At 39.1% G+C, this 26,187-nt stretch overlaps 1 protein-coding gene and 1 long non-coding RNA gene across 28 annotated transcripts in view; one reads left to right on the top strand and one right to left on the bottom strand.

The window, feature by feature from the left end:
- The window catches only part of LOC141547735 (uncharacterized), a 49,352-nt gene that overhangs the window by 5,646 nt on the left and 17,519 nt on the right, over positions 1 to 26,187 (top strand). For 2 of the 7 annotated variants that reach the window (XR_012483605.1, XR_012483611.1), the window contains 3 exons: positions 3,639 to 3,737; positions 5,690 to 5,857; positions 6,404 to 6,529. This is a non-coding gene — a long non-coding RNA (uncharacterized LOC141547735). Of the gene's footprint in view, positions 1 to 3,638; positions 3,738 to 5,689; positions 5,858 to 6,403; positions 6,530 to 7,928; positions 8,569 to 25,479; positions 25,599 to 26,187 lie in introns of those variants that run through there. The other 5 variants (XR_012483606.1, XR_012483608.1, XR_012483607.1 and 2 more) reach the window with 5 other exon arrangements.
- TENM3 (teneurin transmembrane protein 3) overlaps positions 22,353 to 26,187 on the bottom strand; it is a 3,351,339-nt gene continuing 3,347,504 nt past the window's right edge. For all 21 annotated transcript variants that reach the window (XM_074276236.1, XM_074276245.1, XM_074276241.1 and 18 more), the window contains one exon: positions 22,353 to 25,971. In XM_074276236.1, the coding sequence (XP_074132337.1) occupies positions 25,216 to 25,971 (756 nt within the window). In that variant the 3' untranslated portion in view covers positions 22,353 to 25,215. The remainder of the gene's footprint in view (positions 25,972 to 26,187) is intronic.

Genomic DNA, 26,187 nt, shown 5'->3' with positions numbered 1-26,187 from the left:
TCAGGGAACTTATTTTCTACTGAGATTTTCTTGGATCCTCACATCTCCCACATAGAGAAAAGTAGAACCTGTGGGATGGGTTCTGTAGGGGGGCCAGGCAGGAGAAAGGGGGGGGAGGTTGCTTTGAAAATATAAATGTAAAGGGATGACCAGAGAGTCAGCAGAGTCATTAAACTAGTCTTTTTTTTTTTTCTTCAAGATCTCAAGTCATTAAATATGTTATATTTGTGGCATGAATATTCATTTTGACAACTAATGCAGCAGGGCACATTAATTAAGGAGCTGTTTTCTTTATTTTATATACCTGAAGTTAGGGTTTCTTTAATTCAAAATGCAGATGCATGCAAAATTGCTATGCAAATACTTAGAATTTAGTTGCAGCATTGGACTTTTTTTTTTTTTTTTTTAAAGTGAACATCCCAATAGCGTTGAGTATCCTGGCAAAATAGCCATGTGGACCCAGAACTGAGACCTAGCATCTCCAGGTGCTTATTTAAATCTCTGGCAGGGGGCAGAGGAGCTGAGGATATTTGAAAGACACTGCCTGTCCAGCACTGACAGTGGGCTCTCCAGTAAGGGCTGGATGAAGAGAATTTGCCCAGCAGGACAGAAACGGTTACAACTCCTCTTAAGCAATTTGCCCCTAGGGAGAGGGGCTCGAAGGGAGACTAAACAGAAGCTGCTGGGGTTGTTTGACATTTATAGTTGAAGCCCTTATTTGGAATTCTTCACTTTCATCAACCTTCACATCCACTCATTCAGAGGGGAAACCCTTTTTCCCCCCTTCCAGTCTTTGGTACACTCTTAATCAGAATGTAATATGCAGTGGTACCCAGTAGCAGCTCAGGCAGTCATGTTAACCCTGCCTTTAATCAGGCCTTGATGCTGTTTTCCCCTTTGAAGATGATTTTCTTTTCCTCTGGAGGAGCTCAACACTCCTACAAAACTTCAGAGGCGATTTTGCTAAATGGTTCGAAGTCACATGTGCATTATTAGTTCAGAGGATTTCTTGCCTGCAATGTTAACAATATTAGTAGTAGGCAGTGCCGCAAGGCCTTGTTTATGAATCCCAGGCAGGAATCTTTTATGGATGGAAATGAAAATGAATTCAGTACACTTACTTGATAGGGATGGAGAAACACAGGACTGGATGATTTTTTCTGGGCAGGTACAGTTTTTTCATTCAGATGATTAGGTTTAAGTTACTTTGCTCCTGAAGAATAGGGTAGCATTTTATTTTCTTGGCTATTTTGATGATGCAGATGTATTGGCTGGCTTTGTAAAGTTTTTATGGCATGAGGGATTGATCCATTCTTAATTCCTTCATCTTCTTTTCCTGTTAGTAGAATATATGTTCCTTGAGGAAACAGACTCTCTCTCTTCATCTCTAAAATCTAGCATAGTACATGGGAAGAGTAGGTTCTGAATAAAAGCTTATAGAAAAGTGGATGCCCAATTGATTATGGAAAGGTTAAGCAAATTGTTGCAAAGGAATGTAATAGAAAAATTTTGCCCCATAAGAAATATTGAATATGAAGAATACTGAGAAGCATGAAATGATTTTTTGAACTGCTGCAAAGTGAAGTGGGCAGAATCAAGAAAACATTATACATAATAATTACAAAAATATAAATGGAAAGAACAAAAGAAAAAACTGAACAATATGTAACCATGATGATCAAATTTGGCTCAGAAGAATCATTGGAGTTAGAAGAAACTTTAGAGTATCTGGATTTGTCATGTCTTTTCTTTATGTGACTTTGGGCAAGTTCTCTACACTCTCAGGGTCTAGGTACTGGTTTAAGACTGACAGAGAAGGTGCTGATCTATATTAGAAGAAGGAATTTCACTGTCTCAATGAAATCAGAAATCTAGTCCCTGTCCCTGATGCCCATGATATATCTCTCCATATTATGCCAAGCTAGATGATACATCAATTTGAAGCAAAGCAGAATAAACAGAATGGTAAAGTAATAAATAACAAGAAATGGGATCAAATATTCATTATTCTCAGCGCCCATTTACCAAATGTATCTATAAAGTGCTTTGCAAACCTTAAAGTACCATATAAATATCATCAAAAGAAATGACAGTATTGAAAATTGACTTCTATTTAATTCCCTAGCCTCTTCAATATTACCGGAGAGAACCATATCAAGTTATTAATGGAAAAAGTGATAGGGAAACTCACCTCAGCAAAACTCTTGGGAGCACTTGGTTTCTTGGCCTGGAAACTAGAAGTTTGTTAACTTCTTTTAGTGTGACATTAACATTAACAATATTGGGAGGGCTATAAGTTAGTGTGCCCCAGTCTCTCTTGGCTCTGCAAATATTTCTGCTAAGTATATAAGTCATGGCAAGCCAAAGAGATCCTTCCCTCCCGGTTTCCAGAAAAGTGCTTAGAATATCATATGGATCCACTGGATATGTCTGTGTACACTGAATTGTATGAAACAATTGCACAAATCTGCTATACTAGCCCTATTCTAGTTGCAGCTTCCATTCTTCCTCATTCTCTTTTATCTTTTTGCTCTATCCTCCCAACTTGTAATAATCCTGCAGCCTTTTCAAATATGCTAGAAAAATGCTTATCCAATCAGGGTATGCACTGGACAGTGCTGCCAACAGGGGGCTCAGACATAAGCTTCTAGGACGTGCAATTTTCTCAATAAGAACATGTTTTCAGTGATAAAATTTTCTCAGCCTCTGCATAGATGCATTTGTCCCACCTACCCCTGGTCCTTATTTTTCACTCTTTAGTGCACTGATCATGTCCCATTGTGTAATAAATGCCTGTTTCTCTCCTTTCCATCATTAGACTATGGATGCTTCTTGAGGGCTCTGCCTTAAATTTTGCATCTTTCTATAAGGAACACAGTAGCATCTTTAAAATAGTTAAATAAAGAAGCTTGAAAATCCTAGAACATGAGCATCAATAATGGCCCCAAACTGATCAAATGAAAAAAAATTAACTTGTGGCCTGTTTCCCAGCCAAAACTTCCCTCTACCCAAATTAGCCAAAGAGTGAGTCCCACATTAACATCTGAGTTTTCCTGCTCCTTATACTCAAAGGCTGGTCCTGCTTGGTCCAGATAAAAACCTACCCCATTCATCTGTCTTGGGCACCTAACTTCACTAGACTGCCCTGTTATTTATTTGAGTTTCTTCCTTTAATAAATATGCTTGCTTCATTTTATGTCTGCTCCTGTCTTGGGCTTTATTTTGTCCCCTGATGTTCTACCTCCCAGCCAGGTCAGTTTTCTCCTTAGAATCATCAGCTGCCATCAGGCCCATGTCTAAAGATTTCCGCAGTCATATCTACATCTTAGAGAATATAGTGACAGGACTAAATCAAGAACTACACATCCCAATGGCAGGACCTTCCTCCTTCTCCCTGATACTAGGAACTCTGCCCTAGTTGGGTAACCCAAAGGCTTTTTCCCCTAACATAAAAGATGTAAAAGAGACTGCTACCTTTTCTTAGATTGGATCTTGGTATTCTGAACCTAAGTCTACATGAAGACATTCTTTTTCAGCACTCAGCATAGTATTTTATACAAAAAAGTTTCTAAATAAGTTGAGTAAGTGAATGAAAATTAATGCTTTAAAGGACCTTAGGATCTCTTTTCTATTTTCAGATAATAAACTGAGGACCAGAGAGGATCATGAAGAAGAAACAGAATTAGTCCCTTGCTATGGGCACAGTGACCAGAACTGGCTGTCTGCCAAACTCAATGGTTTGTTTTGAGCATGTTGCATCAAAGGAGGGGCAAAATTTGGCAGAGGATGATATTTTCTGGCTCAGAAAGTGGTTGGGATGGCACACATATGCTTACAGTATGCAAAAGAGCTTTTCTCCTGCTTTCCAGAAAAGTGCCAACAGCCTGCAGCCTAGATTATCATCTGGACCCATTGAATATAAACCCGGCTGCACTGAATTGTACTAGAGGATGGCACACAGCACTTTAAGGATGTTTTCAGGTGATAGGGTTGAACCTATAAAGTGATTTCTGTTGATGGTAGTACTCTCTTTATCCTCTTTTATAAGTTCTATTTTTTAACTAATCTCAATTTCTCCCTAAGGAAATGGAAATGAAGGGGAAGAAAGTAAGGAAAAGAGGGAGAACCAGGGTTTTTAGAAGATTTCTGAACATTAGAAACCAATTGACTGAGGGACATTGAATTCCAGAGACATAAAAAACTAGGTTTTTGAGTCTTGTGGTATTGAACACCGTTTTGACTTCAACATTGTGCTGTGTATCTTTGTAAAGCTCACTGCTAAGAATGCTGTCCAGTGCTGAAGTGTCTCCCCTCACTCTAATGCTCTGATATCCATTCTTCACTTTCTTGAAACCAGAAATGGAAAATCCTTTTTCCATCTATTCCCACTAACCCATGGAGGGAAAAATCAACCAAAGATCCAGTAGAAGTAACAATCAACTCAATTTAGATACTTTTTTTCCCCACAAAAGAACATAAAATATTTCTATTGATTTTTTAATATTAAGAATATGGGATAGTTTATTCATGAAACAATAACCGTAGCAAAGGCCCCTTTGATTTTATATTGTGACCAATTAAAGGAACAATAATGAGACTCATTTTTCTCAATTGTAAAATAAAAGGGCTGGACTGGATGACCTTGAAGGTCCCTTCCAGCTCCAAATCTATGGTCCTATCATAAGGAGACATCCCGTGATGAGGAAATCATCATCATCATCACCACCATCACCACCACTATCATCATCATCAATCATCAACATCATGGAATATATTGGAATATTGAATAGGGTTATTGGGAAAGAATATGAGCTTTCCTTTGTTGGAAGACTAAGGTTCAAATCTCAGCTCTGCTACTTACTTTACTTTTTGTATTATCTTAGTTAAATTATGCAAGTTCTCTAGACTTCAGTTTTCTCATGTATAAAGGGGGTGGTTCTTTTAAATCCAAATTGATAAATAAGTGATTTGGGAGAGAAGAGGAAAAGTGTTGTGGCGAACACTTGTATATCCCGCTTTGTATGGTCTCTAAGGGTCACAGTGCCTGGCACGTAGCAGACACTTAATAAATGTTTGCTGATCAATTGATTCATCACAGCAAGTGACCATGTGGCTCCAGTAATTTAAAAGAGGCCTTTCAGCCCTGGAAATAGCTTATTTTTCTTTTCTTTTCTCTGAGGTTATTATTGAAATGAAATTTATTTTCTTCTGAAATTTTGGTCCGTTCTGTTATGTAGAATTATTTAGGTTTTAGGAATTCACTCTGCAACCTTAGAGGCTAAAAGGTCTAGGTCAATTTACTAGCTATCCCAGAAAAGTACTCACTCAGACATTTGGGAGTTGTCTTTTGCATAATAATAATAATAATAGCTTGAATTTATACAGTGTTTTTGCCATTTGCAAGGTGCTTAGCTTTGTTCTCAGAGAGATTAGGTCTGCCTCATTTCATAATTTCCCAAGAGTTATTCTGGAAACCGGCATTTATTTCATTGTGTTGAAATAACACATCGGGTTTGTTGTTTTTCCCTCCCCTCTGGTGCCAAGTCTATATTTTTGGTCTATTTAGGTCCTATTGGGAATAATATAACATGTGAACCACAATAGCCAAAGAACCTGTTCCTCCATATTTTCACTTGTATTTTTGACCAAACTCAGGCAAATGAGTGTTTGAAACATTTTTTTCCTCTAGATGCTGGCCACTATTATAAAGGAGTTAATTCATCTCTTCCTTCCCCAAACTGCGTGGCACATTCTCAAGCTTCAGGCTCTGATTAAAGAAGGCGGAGCACCTTGAAATCAATTTTTGGAAGCCTCTTGCTGCACACAGTTCCTTCATGAATGAGGCCGGGGCAGAGAGGTGAGTGTTACTGGGCCCAGCACACACCGAGGGTAACCATGTACATGCAAAAACACAGGAAGGCTTTGCTGCTGTTGTTCAAATAAGCAAACCTACTTCTCCATGCATTGTTTGGTTCTCAAACTAGGCCCAGGGGCTGAGGACGTTTATGGCCCGCCGGGTTATGGCCAATGGGCTGAGGGGCGGAGACACAGTGTGGGCTTTTGTTTTTACTGTAGTCCGGCCTCCCACAGTCTGAGGGACAGTGAACCGGCCCTTATTTAAAAAGTCTGAGGACCGCTAGATACTGGAAATGCCTTTAGTCAGGTCTAGAGGACCAGGATGCAAAGTCCCGGGGGCTGGAGACATCACAAAACCAATCTGTCCCGAATGGGGAAAATCCAGAATAAAATGGCCTCTGGGCTTTCTATCTGTGCTGACTTCCAGTAAATCACTTAACCTCCCAGTTCTCATTCTCCACATCTGCAAGGGGGCTAAGCTAAACCTCTCTGGTCTTGTTATTGGGTCTCGAAGGTCTCCCTGTTTGCTTCACAAAGCATTCCTTAGACAGGAAAAAAAGCCCCCGGATTTAACCCTGGGATGACCCAGTTTCATCCACGATGATGGTTTCGCTGGAGAATTGGTGGGAAATGGGTGATTCCAGACGCTCTGAACCGCCCTGCATTTCTCCAGGTACTGCTTGGGATCCCAAAGAGCCTTAAACCTGTATCAAGAAAGAATGAACATGTATGGGTCAACCTGCCACGGGGGTGGGGGTGGGGGTGGGGGTGGGGGGTTGGGGGGGAGGGGAGGAAAAATTAGAACAAAAGGTTTGGCAATCGTCAGTGCTGGAAATGACCCATGCATACATCCGGTAAATAAAAACTATTAAAATAAAAAGAAATAATGAATACTTCAGGATTTCTGGACAAAATAGGCACCTAACGAGCATTAAAAAAAATCAGTGTTTAAACAGAAGAATGTCCCTCTGAAAACTTCTCTCATTGATTTTCCAACCTTATTGTTTTTTAATGGTTTGCCATACAGCGTCTCAGTTGTTTACAGATAGAAATCAATCGATCAATCCTTAGCAATCAATACACTTTATGAAGTGCGACAGCATTGGGACAAAGAGGCAACAGCAGTTCCTGTCCCCAGAGAGCTTACATTTAGTGAGGGAGACAGCACACCAGTATATGCGAAGGAATGTGCGCCATAAATAGGAAATCATTAACAGGAGGAAGTCCCCAGAACGAACAATTAGGGCGCATCTGTGGCTTTGTGAAAGACCAGCGTTCCGCCTCCGAGCCCTCAAAGTCTCCTCCTCCAGGAACTAACTTCCTTTTAAAAATTTTTTTAATTATAGCTTTTTATTTACAAATCATGTGCACGTAATTTTTCCAACATCGACCCTGGCAAAAACCTTCTGTCCCCAATTTTCCATTCTTTCCCCCACTCCTCCTCTAGATGGCGGGAGTCCAATATATGTTAAATATGTTAAAATATGCTAAATCCAACATGTGTATACATATTCATACAGTTATCTTGCTGCACGAGAAAAATCGGATCTAGAAAGAAAAAAAACCTGAGAAGGAAAACAAAAATGCCAGCAAACAGCAGAGTGAGAATGCTGTGTTGTGGTCCACACTCATTTCCCATAGTCTTCTCAATGTGTGTAGACGGCTCTTTTCATTACTGAACAAGTGGAATTACTTTGAATTATCTCATTGTTGAAGAGGGTCACTCCAGAGTTAGCTTTCGTGCTAAGCACAGCCACCATATAACTTTCTTTGGCCATGACTTTGCCGCTCTCCAGAAACCAGATTGGTCTTTTCCTCCCCAAACTCCCTCCTCCCCCAGTTTTGCCAGGCAATCTGATTGGTTTTAGCTTTCCAGCCTGTCTCAGAGGCCAAGCAACCTGGTTGGGCCCCTTCTCTCTCACCTGATTGGTCTCATCCTTCCAGATGGGCCTACTGGTTCTCTCACCAAGCAACTTGGTTGGTCCTAGCTTTCTAGCGGGCCTCAGAATTCAGGCAACTTGGTTGACCCCCCAGTAGTCTTCTCTATCACCTGATTGGTCTCCTCTTTCCAGATGGCCCTATTGGTTCTCTCACCAAGCAACCTGATTGGTCCCAACTTTTTAGCGGGCCTCAGAATTCAGGCAACCTGATTGGCCCTCATTTCTCAAAATGCTAATTATTGGAGGAACAGTATAAATTGTACCAGTCTTGCAAATGCTTTTCTGACTTGGTGGTTGCACTTGCTGCGGAACTCTTCTCTCCTGATCGTCCTACGGACCAGAATGTTTCCAGAGGGAGATAGTGGGGACCTCATCCAGAAAAGATAAGTGCTCTGGTCTCCTTGTTGCATTTTCTTGCAGTGTTTGGGAAAAGTAGGCGCTCTCTTTTGTTGGACTGTCAACCAGGGTCTCAGACCACTTCTTAATTGTGTGACCCCCAAGTGCGTCAGCAAAATAAATAAAGGTAGTGGGGGACAGTCACATGGTAACAGGGGCAGCTAAGTTCTTTTCTCTCCTCTATCTGCCTCCTCCTCTCCGTGTTGCCCGTCTATATAGCCTTCCTCAAACCCCCTCAACCTGCAGATGGCAGCTGTGAAGAGGCAGAAGGAAAAGCAAATGGGATGGGGGAGGGGAGGAGAGTGAGGGGATCTAGAAGTTCTCTAGTTCTCCACTCAACTTCCTTAGAAAGAAGGAAGACTGAGGGAGGGGCAGGAAGGGCGAGAGAAGAGAAACAAGCACATCAATCTGGGGGAGGGGTTATATATTACTCTTTGCAGGCAAATGCAACAGGTGGAGTCTTACAAAGAAATCTCTATCTTACCTCAGTTTCCCCGACATCACAAGTGGTTCTCAGGCTTCTTCCTAAATGATTTTCTTACCTGCATTACCATGACTTTTCCAAGAAAGGCTCTTCCCTGGGAGAGGGGGTTTGCTGGGGCTCTTTCACACGAGCATTGTCATGCAAAGGAGTTTGTTTAATAACTTCCTCATGCTTGTTTCTTCTGTCTCACTGCTAGCAAGTTCCTCTTTTTTCTCCATTAATGCTGCCCTTTAAGGTGGAAAGGAATTTTTATCTATTCTACCCTATTATTTTTATTTTCTTATGTATCTTCTTATCTATTATTATCAATATTATCTATTATCTATAATATATTATCATCTATATTATCTAATATTATATGTTATCTATATTGTATAATATTATCTATATTATATATGATCTACAATATATCTATATTATATAATATATTATTATCTATAATATATCTATATTATATAATATATATTATCTATATTGTATAATTATCTATATTATATAATATATATTATCTATATTATCTAATATTATATATTATCATCTATATTATATAATTATTACTATAGTATATATTATCTATATTATATATTATTATCTATATTGTATAATTATTATCTATATTATGTATTATCTATAATATATTTATATTATATAATATATATTATTATCTATATTATATTTTATTATCTATATTATATAAGTATTATCTATATTATCTATTATTATCTATATTAGCTAATATTATGTATTATTATCTCTATTATATAATTATCATCTCTTATATATTATCTATAATATATTTATATTATATAATATATATTATTATCTATATTATATTTTATTATCTATATTATATAAGTATTATCTATTATTATCTATATTAGCTAATATTATGTATTATTATCTCTATTATATAATTATCATCTCTTATATATTATCTATAATATATCTATATTATATGATATATATTATTATCTATATTATATAATTATTATCTATAATATATCTATATTATACAATATATATTATTATCTATATCATCTAATATTATATATCATTATATAATTATTATCTATATTATGTATTATATCTATATTATATAATATATACTATCTATATTATCTATAATATATCTATATTATCTAATATTATATATTATTATCTATTATTTTTATCTATTAGTTTGCTCTTTGCTACCCTATTATTTCACTGTTGAGGAAACTGCAGTCCACAGAAATTAAGTGACATGTTCAAAGTGATTTGTAATGAAATTATGATTTAAGTCCTTTTTTTCCCTTTGTTTCATGCTACCTGCCTTCTCTCATGCTGACCCTTTTCAGTGGTCCTCAAACTTTTTAAACAGGGGGCCTGTTCACTGTTCCTCAGACTGTTGGAGGGCTGGACTATAGTAAAAACACCACCTCATACTCCGTCTCCGCCCCCTCAGTTCATTTGCATAACTGGGCAGGTCATGTAAATGTCCTCCTGGCCCTCGGGCTGTAGTGAGAACCCCTGAATTGTCCCATCTAATAAATAGTATTTTTAAAAAGAAAAAAGAAAAAAAATCCCCAGGATTGCTTACTACATAGAAAAAACAGAAAACACATGCAGTGTGTACCACCTAAGAATCTCATACTCCACAAGGCGGTGGTTGGGGCTCTCTTTCTGGTTCTCTTCGTTTTTATTATGTGTGATCTTTATAATTTTGTTAAATTCTCTTGTTTTTTTGGTGTGTAGTTTTTTTACATTATAGTTATTGTGTATGTTATTTTCTTGGCTCTGCTTACTATATTCTATATCAGGTCATACAGAGCTTTTCTGTCTTTGTGTTTATCAAATATACAATTTCTAATAGTACAGTAATACTTTGTTGCATTCATATGTCACATTTTGCTTGACATTCCCCAATTAATGGACATTTACTATGTTTCCAATGCTTTGCTATCACAAAAAAGTGATAGAAATATTTTTCATGTATGTGGGGAGTTTCTTCTTTTCAGAGGAATATCTGGTTGGAGGATACAGACTTTATTTGAATCATTCCAAATTGCTTTCCTAATGGTTTTTATCTTTTATAATGCTGCTTACAATATATTGTGTGTGTATTATTCCACAGCCCTTACAACATTGAGTTTTGCTATTTTTCATCATTTTTGACAACTTACAGGATGTGAAGTGAAACTAAAGTGTTGTTTTGATTGACATTTCTCTTATTAGTAATTTGGGGCATTCTTTCATGTGATTGAGAATATTTTGTAGTTCTTTTGAGAAATGTTTGTTCATATTCTCTGATCATTTATATATTGGGTGTACCTATTAGTGGCTATACATATTATTTTTATATCTTGGATATTAACCCTATCAGAGAAATTGATAAAAATATTTTTTCTCATTCTTCCTTTTCCCTTCTTATCTTAGATGCATTAATTTTGTCTGCAGAAGCTTTTCAGTTTTGTGTAATCATTTTTCTATTTTTTCCCTTGCAATTGCCTCTGTCTCTTGTTGGGAAGTATATTATCTGTTTCTCCTCTAATTTTTTTATAGTATGATTTTTAATATTAAGTTCACATATCTCGTTAGAATATATGGTGAAATATAATGTAAGATGTTGGTATAAATCTAATGGCTACTGAATTACTTTCCAGTTTTCCCAGCAGTTTTTAATCAATTAAAGTGATTTTTTTTCTCCCCTACGTAATTCTTATTTCCCTCTTTGCCAAATGCAGGGACATGGAGTTCCACTGTTCCTGATTCTCCTTTGGGTAGTCTGTTCCACTGATTTCTCTCTCTCCCTTTTTAAAAAACCAATATTAGATGATTTTGGTGACTGCTGCTTTATAGCACCTTTATTTTTTCACCTTTCCCTTTATAGTCTTCATGTTTTGTTTTTCCAAAGGAATTTAAAAATTATTTTATCAAGACCTGCAAAGAATCCACTTGGTAATTTGATCAGTAGAATCAAACTCAAAACAGAAATGGGGGCCACTAAAGGAAGCATAAGGATCCCTACAGCCCTCATGTTGAATTAGAAAAAAAACATATTTTAGTTTTAGCTATGTTGTATTTTAGTTTTATTTATTTTGTTAAATATTTTCCAATTACATTTTAATTTGATTTGGACTGTACTTGGCACATTGTGGACCAAATGTTACTGGTGGGCCATGTGCTTGGTATCTTTGTTCTAGACCAGAGGGACATTTAAAGTTGATTTACCTTGGGCACGTAATTTCTGTTTTAGAGAAGTCTGAGATGTCATGAGGAATGTTTAGGGTCCCCTGAATTTGTCTTTTTGAACTGCCATATTTTCCAGAAATACTGGAGCCAGAATATGCAAGAGGTCTAGCCCACCATCATTTGGTCACATGACTCAAAAGTCATTTTTCTCTTTTGAGTATTTTGATAGCTGTAATTCAATATAATTGGTTTCCTTTATATAATAAGTATTTTATTTTGTGCATTTAAAAAACTTTATCAGAGAGGGTCCAGAGACTTCAACAAAATGCCAAGGATTACACGTTTAGTACTAAGGCTAAGAACTCTAGGGTTAGAGGCATCTGTTCTCTCCAGTTTATATATGATATGTATATATATGTATATATATATATATATATATATATATATATATATATATATATATATATATATATATGTATGCATACACATGTCATATATAATTATATTACAATTATATGATTATACTTATATATATTTCACATATATTACATTGTACATATTACATATATACACATATAAAAAAATAAATAAAATTTACAAGAATAACCAGAAAGGCTAAGAGATCTTAGCTGTGTCGCACAGCTAATGGGAGTCAGAAGCTGATCTAGGTTCTGCCTATGACCTGCTGACTTGGAGGCCAGTTCTTTGTATATCAGGCCAGATTGCAGATTTTATTTATTGCATGGAATCCTGTTTTGTTAGAGCTCAGTAGAGAAGATAAGGCTACACAGCTTGGTGTGCACTGAAGAATCCTTGCAGTCAATCCCACCTGTTTTTCCTGGAGACCAACACCCATGTCCTATGGCCGCAAGAGGGAATTCAGATTCACCAGATTTCCTGCTTCATTAGCTTCAGTAGCTGACATCATTGGGGCAATTTTCAAGAAAGGAAAAGTCCCATAGAGGGACCTTTCAAGAAAGGTCCCCATTATTCAAACCTGAGACAATCAGACCCTGCTCCTGCCCCAACCATTTGCCTTGCCTTTCTTGCCTCGATGGTTTCTCAGTTTCCCTGCCTTCTTTACCTGTCTAGCTCCCCTGTGGGTCTCTCATTTTTTCTGCCCTAGATATATGTCCTGGCAGGTGCATTACTGCTGCCACAGAGAGAAGGTAAGAGAAGGCCTTGTGCTAATTATTTTTTTAAAGTAAACAACAGCTGTTCCTAAGCAGCCAGGTTCCTCCTCTCTCTGTATTTCCCCCCTACTATGAAAAGATTAGTCAACAGCACAAATGCAGAGTGGTTGTTATTGATGAGATAAAAGTGTTATAATCATTTCACTCCCCTACTGCTCTGGATTTTATGGTCCTTGGAGTGGGCCATTATTTCGGGCATATTAATTGCAGCAAGCTTGAGTATAATGATTAGCAAGTGAGATTCCCTGGGCTTTGATACTGGGGCCTTCCTTGGCCAAGTACTCCTCTTCAGGGGAGGAGAAAGCCGAAGCACCAAGGCTAAAGGTCGGGGCTGTCATGATGATGGAGCCATGGGCTGGGGCTCCAGTGCTTCTTATTAGCCTTTCTCTCCCTTTTAAAATAGGGCTTGGAGACCTCACATGTGATCTGGGGATTATAGACTTTTGCCCTTGCCAGACTTCTCACTGGAGTCTGCCTTTTCCCTGGAGCATTAGGTATGAATTCTGTGTACCCTAGCTTGTAAAACTCTGTGGGATTTGAAAAATATCATCCTTGGCTCAGTTCGCCTTTTCCCACTATCCTTTCTCCTTTGGCAGTCTCATTACCATGTGCTGTTGCAGCATATTTACTAAGATCAAAGAGACATAGGTGGAGAGCTGCTGGGAAACTCCCAGAGGCTATCTTGAGTCCAACCCCTTCTCATTTTATGGCAGGAAAAACTGATGTACCAACTGATGCATCAGCTTGGCTTAGTTGTGGCCAATTTGGAAATACCAAGTAGGTTTCCTAACTCTTAGATCATGATTCTTTGTACCTTTGTACCTCTGCCTCCCCAAGGAAAGAACTTTTGTCCTTTGATGAAATGTTGTTGCATGGTTGGGATGTATGGTAGGCTTAATTGGCAGAGGCTGCATATGAGCTGGGTCAGTTGTGGCAACAAAGGTATGTCCTTGGTTATCTGTGAAAAACTAGAATCCTGGAATATTTTTTATTTATTATTTAATAATAAAAATGGCACAGGAGAAGAAGCACCGGATTAGGCAATTGGTGAATCTAGTTAGAATTTCAGTTGTTCTAATAGTACCTTGTGACCTTGGGCAAGAAGTCCTACAACCTCTCTGGGAGCCTCAATTTTCTTATCCATAAAAAAGAGGTTGAATTGGACAGTGTCAAAGGTCCTTTCTACTTCTAAAAAATCAGTGAGCCTATGATGACCATCTCCCTCAGGGCTCCTGAAACTGAGTAGGAGTATGGGAGAGTGGTTAGGGTCCTATATGCAGAACCAGAAAGAGAAGGTCACATTCCACCTTGTTCTTAGTAATGAAATCTTAGGCAAATCATTGAATTTCTGAGACTCACTGAGAATTTTTAAAATGGGAATAATGATAGTACTTTCCAGGGTTATTATGAGGATAAAAAAGACATAGTACATGTAAAAGTACTTTACAAATAAAGCTTTATAATTATCTGTTGTTCTTATTGGGCAGATAATGAGTTTCTACTAGAGTAAATAGTACAAATCCTTAAACCCAGATAAAGGATCTTTTAGTTGGAAAGGACTTTTAGGGGTTGTTGCAGGGTAAATCATTTAGCCTTTGAGCCTCACTTTGAGAATCTATAAAATGGGAATAATGATAGTACTTTCCAGAGTTGTTATGAGGATAAAAAAGACATACTATAGTAAAAGTACTTTACAAATAAAGCTTTATAATTATCTGTTGTTCTTATTGGGAAGATAATGAGCTTCTTAGAGTAAATAGTACAAATCCTTAAATCTAGATAAAGGATCTTTTAGTTGGAAAGGACTTTAGCTATCCCTTCTTTTAATAGATTAAAAAAAAAAAAAATAACAACTTAGACCCAAACAGTTTACAGACTATTAGGAACATTGATTTTTTAGAGCTGGAAAAATTCATAGAAAACATCTCTTGTAATTCCCTTGTGTTAGAATGGAGGAAGCCTAAGGTCACCCAGCTTGTCTTTATGATAACATGCTCCCTTTCCCACTGATAATCTTTGGACTGACTTTATTAGGTGACACCGGCTCCTAATAAAGTGTTGGCCCCTAACACTATGTGATGCAGGGGAAGTCATTTACCTCTGGTCCTCAGTTTGTTCCTCTGTGAAATGAAAGCATTTTTCACTGGAGTTCTTTCTGACTCTAGCTCTGTGAGTGTACTCAGATGCTGAGCCACAGATTTATTAACTCACCTGGGCCTCTGTTTCCTTATTTGTAAGAAGAGAGGGTTGGACTAGCTGGCCCCTGAGGTGCTGTCCCTTCAAGCTGCAGACCTGTGATCCTGTAAAGGTGCTGCTCCCAAGCTAAAGTCTCTTTTCTATGCCATGGCTATTTGAAGTTAGCCTGCAAACATCTCAGGGTGACTACCCTGGAAAGGAGTTGGCAGTGGAACGCAGGGTCTAGGAGGAGTTCTCGGCTGCCGTCATATTCATTAGAGGATCAGAAGGCTAAAGGGCCCAGCTGACTAGGGAGGAGGTCATGTCCAGCCAAAAGGCCAGCGTGGAGGCGGGCATTCCTGAGACTTCTGGTGTGCCAGTCAGCAGGGGGTTCAGCTTCTGGAGCTGTCACTCTAGCACTCTCCGTGACTGGCCTGGCTGGCTCTGAAATCAAAATGCCACGTTGAATTTAACCAGGCCATCCTTCTGGGAAATTGTGCAGAGCGACAGGGCTGTTAACATGAAAAGTAAAAGAAAAACAATGTGATAGTTCAGAAACCCGGGCTTTGGAACAATTGGCTATTGGAGAGCCAGTGGGCAATTCCTACGGGGGAGTGCCTTATTTTGATCTGCCAAGCGAGAGGAACATTGTTTGACAAAGTTTCTGCTTGAAGGGAGTGATTTTTGCAAGGGCCAGGCCTCAGGGAGGTGGTGCATGAAGCAGAAGTAACAGTTTTATGGGGGAGACTTCTTGGGGCAGAGCTAAATGAGGAAATTGGGGGATAATAAGAAGTGGTGTCTGATAGGCCCTAGAGGAGCGCTTAGGAGTGCCCAGGGGCTGTCAGTGTGGTGCTGGTACTGGGAACGCCGGATGCCCACATTCGCCTGCCCCATGTAGCCCCAGGGATGTGCTTGCTTGCCCCCCAGGGGCACCTGGGTACCAGGGATGCTCTTGCCTGCCTCTAGGTGCTGGAGTACCAGGGATACTCCCTTCTGAGCCGTAGCTGCCCAGCATTGCTTCCCAAAGGTCCTTGTCGCTAGGCGGTGCTAGTGGCCTGTGACAGCGCTTGGGTCCCGGGAACCCGGCAGAGGCAGGAGAGAGCTTCAGGCCCCAAGCCTCCACTTGGGGTTTCAGGAAGAGTGGAGGAAGTTAAGTCCCAGGCCTGCCTTGAATGGGCGTGGCCTGGGTGTGTGTATATATGGGGAGAGGGGGAGGCCAGACTTGGTAGGGGGATGGGAGAGGGCTAGATTGGAAGGAGAGTGGAGGGAACAGCTTTCCCCACATGGGCCTAGAAGGCTTTAAAAGGCTCCATGATGTTGCCTGGGGGTGGGGTGAGGGGAGGAGGAGGGGTTGGGACCCAGATGTTCCAGCTGAGCCAGGGGATCTACGCAGCAGCATTTTCTGCAAAGCCTGTTGTGGCTGCTGCTGCCTCCTTCTTTTCCATCCTCTACCTCTTCTTTTTTCTTCTTGTTCCTTTGTTCTCTACTTTCTTCTTTGTCTATTTTTCTCTTCCTGTATTATCTTCTTCCTCCTTTTCTCCCTCCCTCTTCCTGTCACTGACTCTTTTCTTTCCTATCCTCCTCTTTTCCTTTCTCTTCCCCTTCTATTCTTTTTCTTCCCTCTTTTCACTTTTTCTCCCTTAATTCCTCCTTTATATTTGTTTTCCTCTTGTCCCTTCTCTTTTGCTTTTTCCTCTTTATACTCATCTATTGTCTCATCCTTTATTTTCTTCCTTTCTTTCTTTCCTTCTTCCTCCTTTTCCTTTTTCCTTTTCTTCTTCTCCTCCCTGTCCCTTCATTTCTTACCTTTCCTTCATTTCATTTCCTACCCTTTCACCATTGCCCCTCTAGAGAGTAGAGCAACTCTGACCATTTCTCTAACTCTAAATTATCCTTCATTTTCCTAAGGACTTTCCCCCCAGTTCTGGAGGCTTGCCTGTCACCCTCTTGAAACAGGGGCATAAACTTCAACCCTTATCAATCTTGACTCTTAGAAGAAAGCCCCAGGGCGATTGTGTTTGGAGAGAGATGCAGTTGAGGTGACGGCTAGCTTTTTTTTAATGCCTTTATTTTTTTTCAACATGTCTTGTCAATAACTCTGGCATGAGTGTTGCTCTGGGTAGCAAGCTGTTAGGGATAATTATTTTAAACCACTTAGTTGGAACACCCAGGGATAGAGCCAGTTTCTCTAACAAGGGGCATGTGGGCAGAAGCTAACCCATGGGACACAGCTCCTGCCGGGGTGAATCCTCTGGGAGCCTGTGGTTGATGGGGCTTGTTAACAGTGAGGAAAGCAATAATTCTGGAGAGGATTCAAATCAGAGAATGTTAGAGCTGGAAGGTGTCTTGGAAATAACCTTAGTCCAACTCTCTAATTTTACAGATGAGACAACTGACCCTCATGTAGAAAAAGTATATTGGAATTGCCCTAGAGTTATATTAATTATCAAGTGGAATTAGAGGGCAGGCTCTTCACCTAGGAGATACAGTTGTAAAAATGAATTTCCTTATCTGCAACATGAAGTGGTTAGAATAGATGATCTCTAAGGTCCTTTCTGGCTGTAAATCCTATGACCCTGAGGACAGTATTAATGCTCTCATATGGAAACTTCCAATAAGAGCTCCCACTTTTAGTCCCAGGCATGTTAAAATACCTGTTGTTTTAGCTCCTTAGCTCAGTCTCTCCCTCTCCCTCAAATCCTATGATTTGAAGATGTGAAGCTTATTGGAATGCATTTGACTTGTCTAGGGTTGCCTAGTAGTAAATATCAGAGGTGATATTTGAACTCAGGTATTTGGATTCCAAATCCTTTGCTTTTCCTACTCTATCATATGTGCAAATTGAAACATATCATTTGTGAAAACTTTGGAGAATATGGTGATTTCTTCACTGAGCCAACAGATTACTTGAAAATACTGCATTTTTCATAATTTTGTGGTGAATAATGAATAATATGAGCATGGAAATAATTACAGTGTTATTTCCATAAAATCTGTGTACAGAAATGCATCGGATTTTGGTTTCCAATGGTAGCTGTGTTGGGGTGCAGTAAAATATTGCTCACAATTCACCCTGTACACAGGTAGGTTTTGAATGGTTCTCACCCTTAGAACTCACAATTTATGCTTCTAATTTTAATTTTCCTCAATGTAGGTCCCAGAAGGATTTATTAAGCTTGCTTTGTAGAGCCTATTAACCCTAAACTGAATAATGATCTTACTCTACACTTTGAATCAGTTAATAGTAATTTTTCTATACACAAGACTCCAGAAATTTATATTCCTTGATGGTAGAATTTTACGTCAAGTCTGTAAATGAAATGGTTTACTCAATTTACCTAAAAGTCGTTCGTAATTAACTAATATCAAGAGACTACTGCTTTCGGAGTTGGTGAACAGCAAATGCGATCTGTAGTTGGAAATGATATTCATTAGAGGTCTTATAATGGAAGGTAATAAAAACCAATAGGTTGCCAGTACCATTTTTCTTGGGGCAGCTAGGAACGGAATGAATAGAATCAGGACTATCTTCCTGAGTTCAACTAGCTGTGTGACCCTGAGCAAGTCACTTAACCTTGTTTGCCTCTGTTTCCTCATCTGTAAAATAAGTTGGAGAATGTAATGGCAGACCATTCCATTATTTTTGCTAAAAAATCCCACAAATGGGATCAGGAAGAATTGAGTTGGACATGGCTGAAGTGATTGAACGACAGCAAACTTCTTTCCTGTTGCTACTTTAGTCACAACAAAATGAACTGGGAATCATTGGTTATTCCATTGAGTAAGGTCATATAGCCTGAGAAGTACAGCTGAGTGGGGAAACAGGGAATTTAAAATGTAAGGACCAAGGATCAAGTCCTACCACTATTATATAAGTCTATTTACTAGTTACTTGCATAGTTTATTATCTGTGTTTACTACTTGAAGAGATTAAAGCTTGACTGTTGAGCCTGCATGGTTACCCTTTATTTTTGTTATAGAACTGAGATGGCAAGCAGGAAGTCTTTGCTGGAATTGGGAAATATTTAAAAAAAAATAATTCAATAGAACATAATGTTAATATGTATTTTTTTGACTCAGTATTTTGCTGCAGAGATCCTTATATTGTTTCCATTTGAATCTAATAAGATCAGATCTTGATGTAAGATCAGATCTGATTTCAAATTCTGCCTCTGACATGTGCTAAGTCTACCACCCTAGTCTACCTCAGTTCCTTCAACTGTAAAATAGGAATAGCATCTCCTTAACCTATTTGGGTCAATAGTACTTACTTCCCAGGGTTCTTGTGAGGTGATGAGGAGATAATATTCGTTAAGTGCTTAGCAGAGTTGCCTGGATTAATAAATGCTTGTTTCCTTCCTTTCTTCCTCCACTGAGGCAATAGGGTTGGCCTACATGTTAGTACTTTTAGCACTAATTATAACTGTACATTACTAACTGATCTTGTATTTCATGCGGCATTGAGAAGATGACCACAGCTTAAAGCCATTCTGGCTTTACTGCTTTGGTGAATTGCTTGTCCTTTGTATAAATTCAGATCATGGGTCAATCATTTTGAAGCACTTCTGGAAACTGTTGAGGATAACCATCAACAGTGCTGGCATTTTGATGAAAGTCAGACATGCACATCCCCAGGGAGGCATTTTGAGGGGCTAGGACTAGTAAGGATGTTTAATTGCCTTAATTACATTTGTTCTCTTAGGTTTTGTTATTTAGTAAAATTAAAGTCATGTCATCCTTTTACAATGACTGTCCAGAACATCTTTTCCCATAAAGATTCCAAAGTACCACAAAGGAGGAACTAGTTTAACTAGATGGCAAACTCTTCAGGGCCGGCAGTAGTGCTGTGCCTTTTAAACGTCAACCACAGGAATAGTAAAAGACCTTAGAAATCATCAGTCCATTTTATAGATGAGGAAACTGAGCCCCAGAGAGGTTAAGCATCTGAAAGTCATAGAACCACCTGTCTAGATCTGGAAGACCACCTCATCCAAACCTCTCAATTAACAAGTGAGGAAACTGGAGCTAGAGAGGAGAAATAATTGTGTAAGATCACATGAATAGCACCAGTGGAGCTGGAACTTCTGTAGCTGGTTTTGTTTAACAGTTTTTTACTCTTACAGGGTATACATCTGGACACGAATCAGAGTTTGACTGAGAGAGCAAATAGGGTTCATTGTCCAGAGCTATAAATTACATTACCTTCATTCCCTTTTTAGGGTAAAATAGAAATCTGTTAGAAAGAAGATGGCCGATGAGTTTAATTTGTTAGGAATCGGGGCTAATGGTACGAAGGCGTGGGCCCATCTGGCTTTCCTGTTGGCCAATTAGCTCTGGTCTCTTTTGTGGCTGCAGACTTCATCCAGTCTCCCCATCCCACTCATCTGGCTTACAAATGTTTGCTACTAGTCACAAACACGAATTGATCCTAAAAGGTGTGGATGGATCAGTGCAAATTAATCACTGCTACTCTGCTGGAAAAGTAACACAAAGCACATGTGGCCCTCCTGACTGTAACAGCCTCCTTTTGTATGTGAAAATGGCATAGTTTTGAATCAAGAAAGCTTTAAAACGGTTCAGCCATCATCCAGTGGGAATGATAGGCTAGGGGAGGAATATGAGGTAGATAGCCTAATTAATCGCCTGTAGTGGCATGGCTTGGGATGGGAGATGGAGGAGGGAAGATCAGGCTTCTTAAAGAAAGTGGATTAGGATCAGGTGCCAAAGGAAGATGTTTTCTCTTTTGAGTAACAGTGCTTGGGGCTTCTCTCTGCGGCTTCCCGGCATCCCTGGCTCCAGCCTCTGCAATGGGGAAGGTGCTGGCATTCTTCCCATGCAGGGGACCTGGTCCACCCCTGAATAACAGCCTGTTTTCTCACAAGGGGATCTGGCTGCAAATTCCCCATGTTGTAGTGCCTTTTCAACATCATCTTTTGCATCCCTTCACTTGAAGGGCACTAAAAGCAGCCTTTTTGCTCTGCTGTTCAGAGACAAAGCCACTTCATTTGGGACAGAATGGGGGGAAAAGTGTATTCTATAAGCTCTCCCTAACCTTACACTATGCAGGTAGTTCACGGAAAGGTAATTTTTTTCCCCCTCTAGCCTTCAAAAATATTTGGATCTTTTCTTTGAGTTGAGATGTTTATATTGAGATAGCTATGACCATTTTAATACCTGTTCTTAAAATGCAGGGTTTTGTTAATTGAAGAGATGGACACAGACGCTTATTTCATGGAGAGCAGCAGGGGGCTGTGGAGTCATTTCCTAAAAAGATTCTTTTTGGACTGGGATTTAGTTTTTATTCAGTGCATTTTTCTTTGCATTTGTTCAGATGCTATTTTTACAGGAAAAATAAACCAAAAAAACCAAAATCTGGCTCGTCCCCAAAAAGCCAAAAAACAAAAACCCAACAACTACAAACTCCAGGTTTTCAAAATAGGGTGGTATTTTGTTTTGAAACAATTAATGCAAATACAGTTCTCTCCCTCTCTGAGTGTATATCTAGGGGCAGGGAAAAATAGGCCAGTTTGCCAAGTGGAGTGACCTGATTCTTGTTGGATCAACATGTTATCAAGTGGAGGTTGTCACTACAAAGTAAGTGTGATGAAGGCTGCCTTCTCAGACTAAAATCCAAGTGCTGGCCTGCCAGCCACAGAAGTGCTGGAATCAGCATGTCCTAATCAGTCCGTTGTCTATATGTAGATTTAGACATCTCCAGGAGGCAGAGAGCCTATCAGGCCCAAACTGATTATTCTAATCAAGTGTTTTAATTAAGTATACTTATTGCAGTATCACAGGAAAAAAAGGACTGGTCTTGAGTAGTAATGGGTAATGGGTAGTGGATTCCCCCCCTTCTTTACAGTTATAGTACTTGGCTTTGTGGGGTGTATTTAACATATTTCTAAAGTAGGCCACGGGAGAGATCCCCTGGTGAAATTCACTTTGCTGAGTTAGCAGTCTGGCCAATGGACAAAAAAAAAAAAAAAAAAAAAAAAAAAAAAAAAGATATTACCAACTGTGTAGCAGATGAATCAATAGCAATACAAGTGCATTCATTTGCATCTCCAACTATAAACAGAAAAGCAATACCTGAGCTATAATGGCTAACACAATATTTAAAAAATATATAAACACACACACATTGGGTTGGCTTTTATTGGAATGCCTAGATGCAATCTATAGTCATCAAGTTATGGAAAATTCAGGTCACATATAAAGTTAAGAAGGCAAATGAAAGGAACAATACAAATCAGACAAAATTTACATCTCAAAATATCATGAAAGCATTTTTGACTGGCTTTGCCTAAAATACTTTGAATATCAATTTTTTTTGTAAGCTAATTCTTTTCATTATACAGGTTCCCCCTCCCCATCTTAAAAAAAAAAAGTTTTTGTTTACATATTCCCCAAGGTCACTATTTCTTGTAAAAGCATGTCCAGATCACAAGTCTTTTTAGTAAGAAATAGGCTCATTATACCTACTAACAAGACCACTAATTGGTTTGATTTGACTTCATCTAAAATAAGCACCAAGAGATACTCTAATTTGTTATTTATCCGTGCCAATGTAAAGGACTAGTACATGTCAAGACGATAGACCATGATTTCACTTCTGCCACGTGGTATAGGCTTTTCATATTTAATAGGTCAGAAACGTTTCTGAGAATTTAGACTCTGAGCCTATTTCACCAAAAGCACTTACAACATGCTAACTAAATACAGTGCTGCTGAAGGTTCCATCTAACAGAATTGCAAATACCTAACAGTTTACATTTCAAAAAGAAAATGGAAAACAGTGCCATGTTTATGTGGTTTGAAATTTCATAGTTTGCTAAATCTGGGGTTCTTCATACTTGCCAAAGGACTTTCAAGGATAAAAAATATTGATGCTAATCTGTGCTTCCATTCTAGTAAAATATCAGCATTCATTATAAGATTAATTACTTCGGTATGCTCTACCAAATACACAAATACAGTAATAGCACTGATACTGCCGATTCAGTAGCTATTTCGAACCTCTCCCAGCCAGTCTGTTTAATAAACACGCCTACTGTGCAATTTAGAGTATGTGATACATACAAAGCAGTTAGAAAATTATTTTTAATACATCACTTGAACCTTTATATTTACGACATTGTTCACTTGCTATATTTTATCACCATTATACATAGAGGAAAAACAGTGTGGACTCTATCCCAAGGAACTGAAAAATATTTTCTAAAAATATTTTTGTGGCTGAAATTTAGTGCTTCTGAACGAGATTTGAATAATGGCTCGAGCCCATTGTGTACAGAGGCTGGGCTTGCTTAGACAAAGCTAGCACACACACGCAGCTGTGGACTACCTTCAAGTCTGATCTGTGGCACCCTGGTTTCTCTGGCCCCAACTTGGAGCGGAGACAATCGCCTAGCCCCATCATTCAGAGATTTGGTCATGTGCACCTAAGGAGCTCTCATCTCCCTTGGTGAGTTTCTTTGAGTGACCTAGAGGTTTAAGAACCAAGATTAGCTGTCTCTTTGACTCTCTCCACCAGGCTTGGTTTCTTTTATCTTTCCTTGTGCCTTAAAGTGACACATTTGTCACCCACTGTGACTGATCTGGTTAAAACTACAGTGAGTCAGTCCTAACATTCTCCAAGCCCCTGGCAGCACTATGCTCTCCTACCTTGAAATGTAACTCCGGGCCTCCATTAACAGAACCAATGCAACGATACCAAGAAAACCCCAGTGGTTAATTACAACAAATCCCCATTTATTTTTACAGTTGGGAGAGGACCAGGAAAACCCCAGTTGTCTACAGTTTCCGCCCATTCCCCGAGCCTTAGTTTGCTTCTGTACCCCTGGGAAATGATGGTGGGGGCACCAGAGTGATGATTAGAAAGTTGGAGAAGGAAGCTGCACTCTGATAGCCACCCATGAAGGACTGCACTATCCTATCCATGTTGGTGATAGAAAGATGTACAATTTCTCAACCTAATACAAAAATATTAACACTTTTGGACATTATAGGCATAAGTTGTTATATCTCTACAATATAATAATTTATACTGTATAGCTATAACAGATAACAAAAGGTGCAATCCTTTTTAAAAAATCACACAGTTCACATGTTTTTATCATTTTATTTTTTTAAGTATAAACTTTTTTAAACACTTTACATAAATTAACTCCTCTGAGACTAATATTTGATGTACAGTAAATTGTAATTCATATAAAAATCCATAAACAACTTGTCTCACATAATTTACAAAAAAATCAGGGTCTCCTTTGCTTATCAGTGACAAGGGTTCCACTTGCCAGTTTTTTTCCCCCAAGGCAAACCATGTTAGCATTGTAAAATCCATTATTAAATTCCCACGGTAGCAGAAGTCCCCTTGTGCCAGTGTCCTTTTATAAAGCAGCACAGTTAAAGCAGTTGGGTTGTCTATAAACAGTAACTTTACCCCACATGTTAAAATTAACAGAGATATATAGCACATCCTATGCAGAGACTACTTCTTGTAAGCAAAGGTCAACAATTCGGTAATATTTGGAAACACTGTATGAATCTTTACCTTAGTTAAATACAGTGCCTCAAAGAAACAGGAGGCCTATTGTAAAAGTTTTAGGCAGCTTTCTTTTCTTCCTTTTTTTTTTTTTTTTTTTAATACTTTCAGTCCAACTGAGTGCAGCGATATGCATATGTAAACATATTCTTTAAAGCGGATCACCTTTAAGGTCATTCAGAAAAAAAGTGTTTTTTTTTGTTTTTTTGTTTTTGTAATTTTTTTGTTTTCTTTTGTTTTTGTGGGTTTTTTGTTTTCTTTTGTTTTGTTTTAAAGCAGTATCATTCTCCTGGAAGGCTCTTCTCTTTCACAGAGTCCAAATTAAAATTGTGCTACAGAAAATTCTGAGCAAAGGTGTAGTTTAGGCTCAAGTAGTGATGCAGCAAGATAGTTCTGTCTCCCTTTCAGAAGACTTTGGTGCACTGTCTCTTTGGTGGCCCGGACTTGGCCAGTGTGTTACCTCCTCCCTATTTCACTTTGTCTAAGAAACTGTATGTTATTAGCGCTGTCGGCCAGCTCTGGGTATTGCTCCACAGAGAGTACATAGTACCCATCGTATCCTTGTACTTTCCCAGCACTGAGAAGCTGCCTTTTTTCTCCCTCTGTCCAGAGTCTGGCTCCCTCTTCTCCGTCCCGCACCCTTTGCTGCTCTCTGGCCCAGGCATTGGCCAGGGCCCTCTGTCGGGCCTGCTCCAAAATGCGTGCTTTCTCCTCATCCAGGGTCATGCCATAGCGGACGTGAAGAGCCAGCGCGCCATATTGCATTTCGACATCAGCAAACCTGCGAGTCCTGCCGTTCACCACTGTGGTAGACTGGGAAACGGTGACATTGATCCCATTTTCCAAGGCCTTTCTCCCACTTGTTAGCCTCAGGGTGCCAAGGTCACTCTCGGGAGTGGTGGTTTTGATGAAATAGTGAGTATCCTTCCCCTCAATGGTGAAATGCAAGTTTTCCAGGTAGTAAGCATTATTCAAGACAGCTGCCACTTTGATGCAGTCCTCATTGGCCACGTTGAGCACATTGGTCAGCACTTTCCCCTGACTCACGGCAAGCATCACACCTTTGCCAATCAGAGACTTGACTGTTGCAAACCATAGCCACGATTTCTCTCCACCTGCTTTGCGTTTGCTGATCTGCACTTCTGCCATTTTCCCCAGGGACAGGAAAGCCTTTGCTTGTCTGGCCACTTGTTGTTGGACTCCAAAAATTGGCTGGAAAGAAAAGGGACAGAGAGACATTTTAAAGAACATAGCCCCTGATCAAGAAACTAATTCTACTGGCACCCCTCTGTCCCCTATCACTTTGGCACACTGCCTTACTGTGACAAAAGCACCGAAGAGCTTAATTCTTCCCAAAATAAAAAGACTTTTTAGGTGGAAGGATTTTCTTAAATTCATCTGATTTCAAGTTCATTTAAATGCTTATTG

The sequence above is a fragment of the Sminthopsis crassicaudata genome, chromosome 6 (genome assembly GCF_048593235.1).
Source record: "Sminthopsis crassicaudata isolate SCR6 chromosome 6, ASM4859323v1, whole genome shotgun sequence".
In the NCBI taxonomy this organism is placed as follows: Eukaryota; Metazoa; Chordata; class Mammalia; order Dasyuromorphia; family Dasyuridae; genus Sminthopsis; species Sminthopsis crassicaudata.
The sequence above is the reverse complement of the archived record's forward strand: the minus strand, read 5'-3'. Positions and strand labels throughout refer to the sequence as shown.